General features: G+C 40.8%; 1 protein-coding gene across 3 annotated transcripts in view; it reads right to left on the reverse strand.

The window, feature by feature from the left end:
* Positions 1-12,198, reverse strand: part of col4a4 (collagen, type IV, alpha 4) — a 150,963-nt gene that overhangs the window by 121,583 nt on the left and 17,182 nt on the right. For all 3 annotated transcript variants that reach the window (XM_064984108.1, XM_064984109.1, XM_064984107.1), the window contains exon 4: positions 5,135-5,209. In XM_064984108.1, coding sequence (XP_064840180.1) covers positions 5,135-5,209 — 75 coding nt within the window. The remainder of the gene's footprint in view (positions 1-5,134; positions 5,210-12,198) is intronic.

The following is a 12,198-nucleotide window of genomic DNA, read 5'->3' on the forward strand; positions in this document are numbered from 1 at the left end:
AGGGCGAGTAATGTTCAGTGAGATGTTCTCTCATTTGTGTCTGGAAGTAGCTGATATTTGTTTTTACAAAAATGTATTATTATTATTATGAACAAAACAAATACAAAAACAGAAATATACAAACAAGAGTACATGAAGCGAACAGACAGGGGTATATCGAGATATCGAGATACATTTTCAATTTGTCAAATTTTTTTATGGTATGTATTCCTTTTTTATTTTTACACTTACTGATAATTTAAATGTTTTATTTAAATTCTCTTTTATTTTATTTAACCTTTATTCAACTAGGCAAGTCAGTTAAGAACAAATTCTTATTTACAATGACGGCCAAACCCTAACCCGGACGACACTGGGCCAATTGTGCGCCACCCAATCACGGCCGGTTGTGATACAGCCTGGAATCAAACCAGGGTCTATAGTGACACCTCTAGCACTGAGATGCAGTGCCTTAGACCACTGCGCCACTCGGGAGCCAAATGTGAAGAGGTGTTTGTTCTCCGCCCACTTCATTTTATGGATAAAGAATCTGCCATGAAAAATAAACAAATTAACAATGAAAGTTAAATCAGGGTCCATATAATTTGGATCAAAATAAAACATAATATCAGCTACTTTTAAAAGAAAATCTTCTAACTCACTCCAAAATCTTCTGACATAAGAACAGTCCCAAAATAAATGGTCAAGAGTCTCTGGGTCACAACCACACAGTGGCGACCCGTCATCCCCACATTTTTAAATTGTATTTAATTTTGAATGCAAATTTAAAAAATGGGGTGGGGCTGGACTTTTTTCCATGTTATTTCAGAATTAATACGTGTCACATATCAGTTTGCAAACAATATATATCATTGAGTTAATAAAGCAGCATACAGACATGGTCTCTTTTTTTGTTTTCTTGAGTAAGGCAGCTCCAAAATGCAGGTGTTTCAGCCTCGTGCTTTCTGTGTTGGTGGGGCAAGCCAGCAGAAAATACAGAGTGTTGCGCTGTGATTGGGTCAGTGTCACTCATGGGGACACTACATCACCGTCAAGTCTAATGGGCGAGCTAGAAAATTCTAGTCAATTGGGTACTGCCATAGTTACATTAGAAGTGCCCATCCAAGAAGGCCCAAGGTCATTGGCCACAGAAAGAATTATGCCAAATCATGTTACATGTATAATAGCTTTGATTGGACTGATCATGTCAAACTCATACTTTCAAGTCTTAGCTAGCAGTCATCATCAAGTCGACAATCTACTGGAAAATCCTTTTTAATCCTTGTCATATGAAGAGAAATAATGAAAATAAATTATAGATAAAGCGTATCGGTGCTCATCAGCCATTGGACATAAATATTACACAACAAGTTGGCTATAGCAAATTAAACAATGAGTGGTTTGGAAGGAATCAGTGACAGTGGTTAATGTTAACTGCAAGCATTGCAAATAAATCACTAGCCTGCTATTCAGTGGAGTGGCTGTGTGGTCCCAAATCTGGGATTAAGGGGCTCTTTTCCAAGTTTAAAATTATAAACATTCAACATTGGCCATGCTGTCAATGAAGCATGATTTGTGCCGCGCACAAAACAACTGTTAACTCGGAACTGCGAAAACTTGACTTCAGTGAGTTCAAGACAATTGGAAATTAGGGAATAAACAACCCCTGACTGGGAAAATATGTTTTGAACGGTCATTAAACAAGGAATTGTCAATCCGGCCTCTTTCTAGAGCTACGACCTGAAGATCAATGACGTCATCATGATTCAACCTTGTTTTTTCCGAGTTCACAGCTATTTTGAAAGCACCATAAATCCAGAGAATGACAGAATTTGATGACAAAATTTGCCCACGAAGGAATGCCGCGTCACCTTCCTGTACAAGTGAGCACAGCACAACAAGGTGAATCCAAAAATGTATTGTATGCTGCTGCATAAATCATGTAATATGCCTGGGAGATATGTATACTGTAGCTAAGAAAGTAACACTAAATGTATGTTGTGTAGTAAGATGTTAGTAGCTCATGTACCTCACACTATTAATTTGGTCTATTTACCCCTTTTAATTTTGCCTACTGTTCTGACTTGGTGGTGCACATGTAGCTTATAACCTGTTTTAGAGAAATGTAATCATCAAATATTGTAAGAGCTTTCATTGTCTGTTTATATGCCCACTTTATTTATCCTACGGTTCTGACTTGGTGTACAGGGAGAGCACTGTAAGAACGGCCCATGTTCTGAATTCTGTCGCTGTACCTTTCAAAAGTGCTAAAACAAATACTTATATTGACTATGTCCGTCCTAGCTCGCACATTGTCTTAATCGAAATTACAGATTGCCTCTTATCCGCTAGTCATCTCCTTATGCCATAGTTTGTACATCTCAATTGTCATTAGAAACCACATTTGTTTAAGCAAGTCAGCCATATCAGCTATGTTTTTTTAAAGGCAGTAAATGAAGCTGAATGAACTGTTTCGCTGCTAGACAAGGCTCCGCTGATAGCCAGGTGTAGCAGTGCTAAGATGTTGGGACAGCTTTATGTTTGTGGGCACCGTTTGCCACAGTTATAGTACAATTAATGTATTGTTTAGTGTTGTGTTGTGTAGTGGCTTTGCTGGTATTTGCCCCACCAAGACTTACATGATAAAATCGCCACTGCACCCACAAAATACACATTTGTTATCAATAGCTATTTTGAATCTGTGTATAATAAAGGTCTTTACAGGGGTACTTGACTGCTGTTGTTAGTACAGAACTCTCAGATCAACCCTTAAAGAGATGAGTGGGGCTAAAGCTTAAGAGGCTGTGAACAATGATGAATGGGTGTAGACAAAGAAAAGCTCTCCAGTGGTAGTACCAAAACATTCAAAGGTCATTTTCTCATAAGTGAGTATAGAAGTTGATCAACTTTCAAAGCAAAATTACTTTCCCATTGTTCCTCAAATGTGTGTATGATATACCATTTTGTAGCTCTGAGTCTCTACTTTTATCTAATGTAAAAAACACAATTTCAAATGTTGCTATTTTGACCCGGTCTGTCACATTTTAACACCCCACTTTGTTCTCTATCCCCCTCCCCCAAACCCAAGCCTCATACATAGCCCTGTTGGTCAGTGTCCAAAGCCCTCAGCCCAGACAATCTCAACATCTCGTAAATACTTATCAATGTTCATATTATCATAGTCTGCCCAATCTCTAGAGAGTGAACACCATTTTTAAGGGAGGCTGAAGGTTACAACGTTTCCTTTATGAAGGCACATCCCTACCAGCTTCAGCTCAAAATCTATGCTGAGATTCTCCAACCTTAGAAATCTACACTCTAAAACCATGAAACATATATTTAACCTACACGTCTTTGTTTAAAATCTCCTAAAAGTGTTCAGATTTCAAACACTAGTGTTTACTTTCCCATCGTCTCTCATAGGCTGACCACACCGCTCGCGTTGCAAAATATATTTAGAAATCTATGTTATTCAACAAGCGTATGCGTTGCCAAGGGCTAAAATAGAAGTTCTATTTCAGTTCTATTTCTGACGCAGATCACGCTGCAAGTCCTGCCTCTCCCATCTCCTCATTGGTTTATAGGAGCAGGAACCCACGTGCCAGTTCCTCATTGGTTATACCCACGTGGGTGACTGAAAGACAAACGAGGCCAGTGGCGGTAATGCACCTAATTTATGAAAGTTGCCAATCGCAAAAGTCAAGAGAAGAAAAAGCCTAGGAGGAGAGATAACTAGAAATTATTCTGTTGACCGTTTTATGTGTGGATTTAATTGGTAGAGTAGAGGACCTTGTGTATTTCAGGTAAAATAACAACTCAATGTTTAAATCTCAGGACAAATTGGCTAGCAACAGCAAGCTAGCTAAATAGGACAAATTAGCTAGCAAGTGCAAGCTAACTAGCTAAATTGGCATAAATGTTTAATGCTTTTCGACCTGTCCCCAAATTAATATAATTGGTTCAGAGTTTGTTTTGATATTTTAACCTGCGTGTCGTGATAGCGTTTGGTGTGGGGGGACAAAATACATGATGGCACAGCGTGCAGCCGGTTTGGGTTCCATGTCAGAGTGAAAAACAATTGTGTGGGGGGCTCATTATCATATTTCCCAGCATGCTTTGGTGCAGGTTGATTTTTAGAATATATTGTTTTAATATTTGTTTCCTCATACAAATTGACCTTCCACTAAACAAAAATCAATAACTTACATTTTTATCATGTCAGGTGTTGGACTTATTGCACCCATTGGTGGTTATTCCAGTCTAGTTGGTTTAGCTAGTCTTGTTTATTATTATTTTTTCTCCTTTAGCAATCATTCTGAGGGGAAGTTGTGGGGGATAAAATATTCCAATTGTTGAATATCATCCTTCTGGCTGGATTGCAATAGGAATTACTAACCAGAGCATTGTGACTTGCAGGTCTGATGTGGCACATGAGCCAGGATTTTCAGACCAAAATCTTGAGGATAAATAGACCATAGCTAAAGGCTTTTTGAAGTGTATAGTATGTGGTCATAAAGCAAAATAGGAGTTGCAACAACCTTGTCTCTCACATTCACTCAAAAGGCATGCTGGGCAATATGAAAAACGGCTTTACACCCTTTAAAACCTAAACGCCTTGTGCTGAATAAATGTGTTCCTGTGTTTAAAAAGTGTTACAGTGAATAAACATGTTCTTGTGTTAACAACCTAAACACGGAGACCCATTTTCATTTTAGTTATGTGTTCAGATCCCTAAACACTTGTGTATGACCCTAATGGGTACTAAACATAATAGCCCCATATTATGTCAATTCATTCATTCAGGTCTGCTGCAGTAGAAAGCTTTTGTTTTACTATAATTATTTTGATAAGGTTGTGACACTTGGCTAATGGGACTATAAACACTCCAGCTGTTTCATTCACATAAACCATACATCCAAACTGGTTACATACTCTTGACGGTTAGGGCTGGCATGAAGGTTATGACGTCGAAGTTTGTTCTGAAAACACGTTGGCATTTCAATTGAGTGGACATTTCTGCCTCATCACTTCACTTACATACTTCAAGGATTGAGCACCCCTTCTGTGGTTTATGGCAATTCCTGGTTAGAATGTGTGGTGTGGGATGTCTATGTTGTGATTGGATGGTGTGTACTGCATATGTAAGGAGTCTTACCTGGGCTCCTTTAGCAGGGAAACACTGGCAGGTGGAGCAGTCCCGCCCCCCACAGAGTCCCTCAGGTTGGTCCCCCTGCAAGAAACAAACACACAGTAACTGTTATGCAACACACAAACACACAGCCAATGTCAGACACATTACATTGGTCCACCTGCACACAACACAAACACGCAGTCACTGTGATGATAGACACAAACACACACGACTGTCATTCACATTGCATTGGTCCCCCTACAAGACACAAACACACAGTTACTATCTGTCTTCTATCCACTGGCCTATCGGTTCAATAAAATCACACACAAAAAGTAACTCCTTACCAGACAAAAATGACCTAGGCCTTTGCAGGGCTATCCATGAACTAACACATGGGGCTCTATTTCTGGCGTTTAAGGCGGAGCAAATGTCAAATGCGCACGTTGGCAATTTCGACTTGTAAAAATGGGCACTCTGCTATTTTCAATCCCTTGTGCCAGTGTTTAGGTAATTTACCTGTCTAACATCTGCTTGCTTGCACTGAGGTGCGAGGGTTGGAAATATCTAAGGTGTGTCCTTAAAACGTGCGCCAAAGTGCCAATTTCAGGCAGTGCAACTGTGGATATTTAAGACCAAATAAAAGCTGATCTTAGAAGTAAGACAGTCGGTTATGGCACGGTAACTTCATCAGTAGCCTATCATCTATGTTTTATTAAAATACCACTTTTACAAAACAGAACAGTCAACAGATATTCTCCCTTTTTCTTTAAAATGGATATTATGTTCATGTGAAAAGCTGAATACATGTTTGTTAATATCTAGGGGTTAGGTAACTGTAGGCTACTGTATTTAATAAACGACACCCCTGCTGAATTGGAGTTTATGAGAATGAAACATCAAACACCGTAAATAGACAACTTTAAGCAACCACATGAAAATCTTTGGAGCAGGTTCTCTTTGGCCAATGAGTGATCAAGCACTCTTCACAACTACAATGTATTAAATCATAGAAGGCCTGCCTCTTTGCACTTATGACAGGTGTTGCGCCAATAATTCCCACTGTCAAAAAATATCCAAAATATTTCTGACATACGGTAGTGTGCAAAAGTCTTAGGTAGGTGTGAAAAAATGCTGTAAAGTAAGAATTCTTTAAAAAAATAGACATGTTAATAGATTATATTTATCAATTAACTAAACGCAAAGTGCGTGAACAGAAGAAAAATCAAATCCATATTTGGTGTGACCACCCTTTTCCTTCAAAAAAGCATACATTCTTGTAGGTACACTTGCACAAAGCCAGGGATTTTGTAGGCATATAGCCAGGTGCATGATTAAACAACTATACCAAACAGGTGCTAATGATCATCAATTCAATATGTAGGTTGAAACACAATCATTAACTGAAACAGAAACAGCTGTGTAGGAAGAATAAACTGGGTGAGGAACAGCCAAACTCAGCTAACAAGGAGGTTGCTGAAGACAGTTTACTGTCAAAAGTCATACACCATGGCAAGACTGAGCACAGCAACAAGACACAAGGTAGTTATACTGCATCAGCAAGGTCTCTCCCAGGCATACATTTCAAGGCAGACAGGGGTTTCCAGGTGTGCTGTCCAAGCTCTTTTTGAAGAAGCACAAAGAAACAGGCAACGTTGAGGACCGTAGACACAGTGGTCGGCCAAGGAAACTCATCTGCATCAGATGAAAGACACATCATGCTTACTTCCCTTTGCAATCCGAAGATGTCCAGCAGTGCCATCTTCTCAGAATTGGCAGAAAACAGTGGGACCGTGATACTTCCATCTACTGTACTGTCCAGAGAAGTCTCGTCAGAAGTGGGCGTCATGGAAGAATTGCGGCCAAAAAGCTATGACTCCGATGTGAAAACAAGGCCAAGCGACTCAACTATGCAAAAGTATTTGGCTGTAACAGAAGGCAGTTTGTTCACCGAAGGGCTGGAGAGCAGTACACAAATGAGTGTCTGCAGGCAACAGTGAAGCATGGTGGAATTTCCTTGCAAGTTTGGGGCTGCATTTCTGCAAATGGAGTTGGGGATTTGGTCATTTGGGGATTTGGTCTCCTCAATGCTGAGAAGTACAGTCAGATACGTATGCATCAGGTAATACCATTAGGGGGGCATCTGTTTGGCCCCGAATTTATTCTGCAGCATGAAGACCCCAAACATACAGAGAAAATGTAAAATCATTAAGAACTATCTTCAGCGTAAAGAAGAACAAGGAATCCTGGAAGTGAACATCATTGAGTCTGTCTGGGATTACAGGAAGAGAGAGAAGCACCGGAGGCTGCCTAAATCCACAGAAGCACTGTGGTTAGTTCTCCAAGATGTTTGGGCCAACCTACCTGCCGAGTTCCTTCAAAAACTGTGTGCAAGTGTACCTAGAAGAATTTATGCTGTTTTGAAGGCAAAGGGGGTCACACCAAATATTGATTTGTTGTAGATTTTTCTTCTGTTCACTCACTTTGCATTTTGTTAATTGATAAATATAATCCATTAAAATGTCTATTTTTGAAAGCATTCTTACTTTACAGCATTTTTTAACACCTGCTTAAAACCTTTGCACAGTACTGTACCAACAACGCAACAGCTGAGATTTATGTTTGCGTTAGGTTTGTTAAAACAGAGCCCAGAGTGGATATACACAGAGTGAGCAGATGGCACAGCAGCTCCTAACAACCCAAACCGCTGTTCAACACCGTAATATGTACCACAAACAACCCAGTGATGCATGACACTGCAATCACAGTATAGTCAACAGAAGAGTTGGCATAGAAATGAAAGAATTAGAACATAAACACACAGTATTATTGAAAAGATGGGTCATTTACACATCTATCTTGTTGCACAGAGCAGTCCAGTACAGTCATGGGATTGAAGAAAACAGACTGAAAAGGGAGGGACTAACTGGACATCCTGTTTCAATAAGAAAAGTTTTTCATTGCAAACTTATTTTAGAATTCCCATCGGGTGTCCTAATGACATGACTCAGGTAAGTCCTTTAAATCGACAGTCTGGGGAAGGGTTGCAGTACAAAGGAGAGGGGGTAGCGATGAGCTCCTTGTTGACAACAGGATGGAGCAGAACAGCTCCCTGCACAGTCCTTTGATTACTACTGCAATTACTGCCATCAGTCTCCTGGATGGAGAGACTAATATAGCACTGCCAACAACAACTATCAACACAGGGAGGAGAAGGCAGATGATGAGAGGGAGAGAGTCAGGGTGGCTCCATCACTGATCCTCTGGCACAAATGTTTGTATATAATCATACACGCACACGTGGGCCCGCACGCACACGCACGCACACACGTGCGCACACACAGTACCTGTGCATTTAGACACACGTTTCAATGCATCTGGCAGAGGTTTCAAAGAGTGAGGTGTTTATAGAGAATCTAATGGTTTAAGTGGCCTTGATGACATCACCTGTGTGGGTTTAGAGATGTGGAGGCTGATTGATCAGAGAGCGAGACAGAGTGTCCGTATGCCTCGCTCTCAAACCCAGTTACAAGAGACAGATAAGAGTTCTGGGGTACGAGGGTGGACGCATGAGTGACAGCCATGCGTAGCCTATTATACACACTAGGCCTGTCTGAATACCTGTACCTGAATACCTTGCATTTTAAATAGTACTGATGCGTATGCACAAATAGGAAATCAATGTTTTATAGTAAACTTCGACAATTGAGTATGCTTTATTAAATTCCAGAATGTTACACTAATTTCGGCTTTTTAACAAGTATGGAATTGTGCATCAGGCAAGGGCATATGGAGACGGGCTGTACTAAAATCAACGAATGGCGGGAAACAACGCAATTGTGCATTAGATGAGGCATTCTCAGGCTAGTAATGTTAATATTTGTTGCTTCCAGCATATGTTTTCTACTACAGAGTATGTTCTAATTAGTATGTAGTACAATTATTACACAGTATGTTGCTTTAGTAAGTAGTAGGGAAGACAGATTTCAGACACAGTAACATACAGACAGCATAGACCGGATTATTTAAATAAAGTACAGCCACAAACCAGGATCAGTTCTTCATTCATTGAAGTAATTCATAAAAGTTCAATCATGATGAATTAATGCAAAATGACAAGTGATTAGTCTTGACCCATATATCTTATCTGAATCAAGTGGTATGTTGACACCTGAACCCACACAAAAAAACATGGGGAAAGTGTTTCAAGCAGTATCAGGCAGCTGAGGACACTTGTACCGTTAAGCCACTTTTACCTTTGCCCCGCAAGGCCTTTGAAAAAACTGTGTATGATTAACCTTGAGACTTGGAATGACACACAACCCATCCAGCACCAAAACAGGAGCTTAGGCATACAGACACAATGTGGCAGTAAAGACTCTGGAAGATTCATACAATGCTCAATGAATTTAATGATACAATATGGGTAAAATATGGGTCTTATTAAAAATTCCTAATTAACGAAGCAATATTTAAAATGTTAAATGTGAACATGCTTAAACTTACCATATATAAACATCCCTTTTTCAAGACCCAGTCTTTCAAGAATAATTTGTAAAAATCCAAATAACTTCACAGATCTTCTTTGTAAAGGGTTTAAGCATAATGAACCATAAACAATTAATGAACATGCAGCTGTAGAACTGTCGTTAAGACACAGCTTACAGATGGTAGGCAATTAAGGTCACACTTATAAAACCTTAGGACACTAGAGAGATCTTTCTACTGACTCTAAGAAACACCCAAAGAAAGATGCCCGGGGTGCCTGCTCATCTGCGTGAACGTGCCTTAGACATGCTGCAAGGAGGCATGAGGACTGCAGATGTGGCCAGGGCAATAAATTTCAATGTCTGTACCATGAGACGCCTAAGACAGCGCTACAGGGAGACAGGACGGACAGCTGATCGTCCTTGCAGTGGCAAACCACGTGTAACAACGCCTGCACAGGATCGGTACATGATGGCAACAACAGCTGCCCAAGTTACACCAGGAATGCACAATCCCTCCATCAGAGCTGAGACTGTCTGCAATAGGCTGAGAGAGGTTGGACTGAGGGCTTGTAGGCCCTGTTCTAAGGCAGGTCCTCACCAGACATCACCGACAACAATGTCGCCTATGGTCACAAACCCACCATCGCTGAACCAGACAGGACTGGCAAAAAGTGCTCTTCACTGACGAGTCGCAGTTTGGTCTCAACAGGGGTTATGATCATTCGCATTTATCGGCGAAGGAATTAGCGCTACACCGAGGCCTGTACTCTGTAGCAGGATCGATTTGGAGGTGGCGGTCCGGACTGAGCTTGTTGTCATGACAGGCAATCTCAACGCTGTGCGTTACAGGGAAGAGATCCTCCTCTCTCATGTGGTACACTTCCTGCAGGATCATCCTGACATGACCCTCCAGCATAACAATGCCACCAGCCATACTGCTCGTTCTGTGCGTGATTTCCTGCAAGACAGGCATGTCAGTGTTCTGCCATAGCCAGCAAAGAGCCCAGATCTCAATCCCATTGAGCACGTTTGGGACCTGTTGGATCAGAGGGTGAGGGCTAGGGCCATTCCCCCCAGAAATGTCCAGGAACTTGCAGGTGCCTTGGTGGAAGAGTGGGGTAACATCTCAAAGCAAGAACTGGCAAATCTGGTGCAATCAATGAGGAGGAGAAGTGCTGCAGTACTTAATGCAGCTGGTGGCAACACCAGATACTGACTGTTACTTTGGATTTTGACCCCCCCTTTGTTCAGGGACACATTACTCCATTCCTGTTAGTCACATGTATTATAAACTTGTTCAGTTTATGTCTCAGTTGTTGAATCTTGTTATGTTCATACAAATATTTACACATGTTAATTAAGTTAGCTGAAAATAATCACCGTTGACAGTGAGAGAACGTTTCTTTTTTTGCTAAGTTTACAAATGCAGTCAGTGGGAATAGGGGCCAGGTGTGCGCAATGGAAGTTCCAGAGGGATCCATGACAGTAACCATTGAGACCTTTCACAATGGATCCCTGCATATACAATTAATAAGACAAAATCAAAATCAGATACATACACACCTTAGCCAAATACTTTTAAACTCAGTTTTTCACAATTCCTGACATTTAATCTTAGTAAAAATTCCCTGGCAGTTAGGATCACTGCTTTATTTTAAGAATGTGAAATGTCCGAATAATAGTAGAGAGAATGGTTTATTTCAGCTTTTATTTCTTTCATCACATTCCCAGTGGGTCAGACGTTTACATACACTCAATTAGTATTTGGTAGCATTGCCTTTAAATTGGTTAACTTGGGTCAAACATTTCGGTTAGCCGTACACAAGCTTCCCACAATAAGTTTTGGCCCATTCCTCTTGACAGAGCTGGTATAACTGAGTCAGGTTTGTAGGCTTCCTTGCTCGCACACGCCTCCTTGCTCGCACACACAGTTCTGCCCACAATTTTTTTTACAGGATTGAGGTCAGGGCTTGTGATGGCCACTCCAATACATTGACTTTGTTGTCCTTAAACCATTTTGCCACAACTTTGGAAGTATGCTTGGGGTCATTGTCCATTTGGAAGACCCATTTGTGACCAAGCATTAATTTCATGACTGTCTTGAGATGTTGCTTCAACATATCCATGTAGTTTTTCTACCTCATGATGCCATCTATTTTGTGAAGTGCACCAGTCCCTCCTGCAGCAAAGCACCCCCACAACATGATGCTTCCACCCCCATGCTTCACGGTTGGGATGGTGTACTTTGGCTTGCAAGCCTCTCCCTTTTTCCTCCAAACATAACAATGGTCATTATGGCCAAACAGTTCTATTTTTGTTTCATCAGACCAGAGGACATTTCTCCAAAAAGTATGATCTCTGTCCCCATCTGCAGTTGCAATCCGTAGTCTGGCTTTTTATTGGCGGTTTTGGAACAGTGGCTTCTTCCTTGCTGAGTGGCCTTTCAGGTTATGTCGATATAGGACTCATTCTACTGTGGATATAGATACTTTTGTACCCATTTCCTCCAGCATCTTCACAAGGTCCTTTGCTGTTGTTCTGGGATTGATTTGACCTTTTCACACCAAAGTACGTTCATCTCGAGGAGAAAGAACGCAT

The sequence above is a fragment of the Oncorhynchus masou genome, chromosome 13 (genome assembly GCF_036934945.1).
Source record: "Oncorhynchus masou masou isolate Uvic2021 chromosome 13, UVic_Omas_1.1, whole genome shotgun sequence".
Lineage (NCBI taxonomy): Eukaryota > Metazoa > Chordata > Actinopteri > Salmoniformes > Salmonidae > Oncorhynchus > Oncorhynchus masou.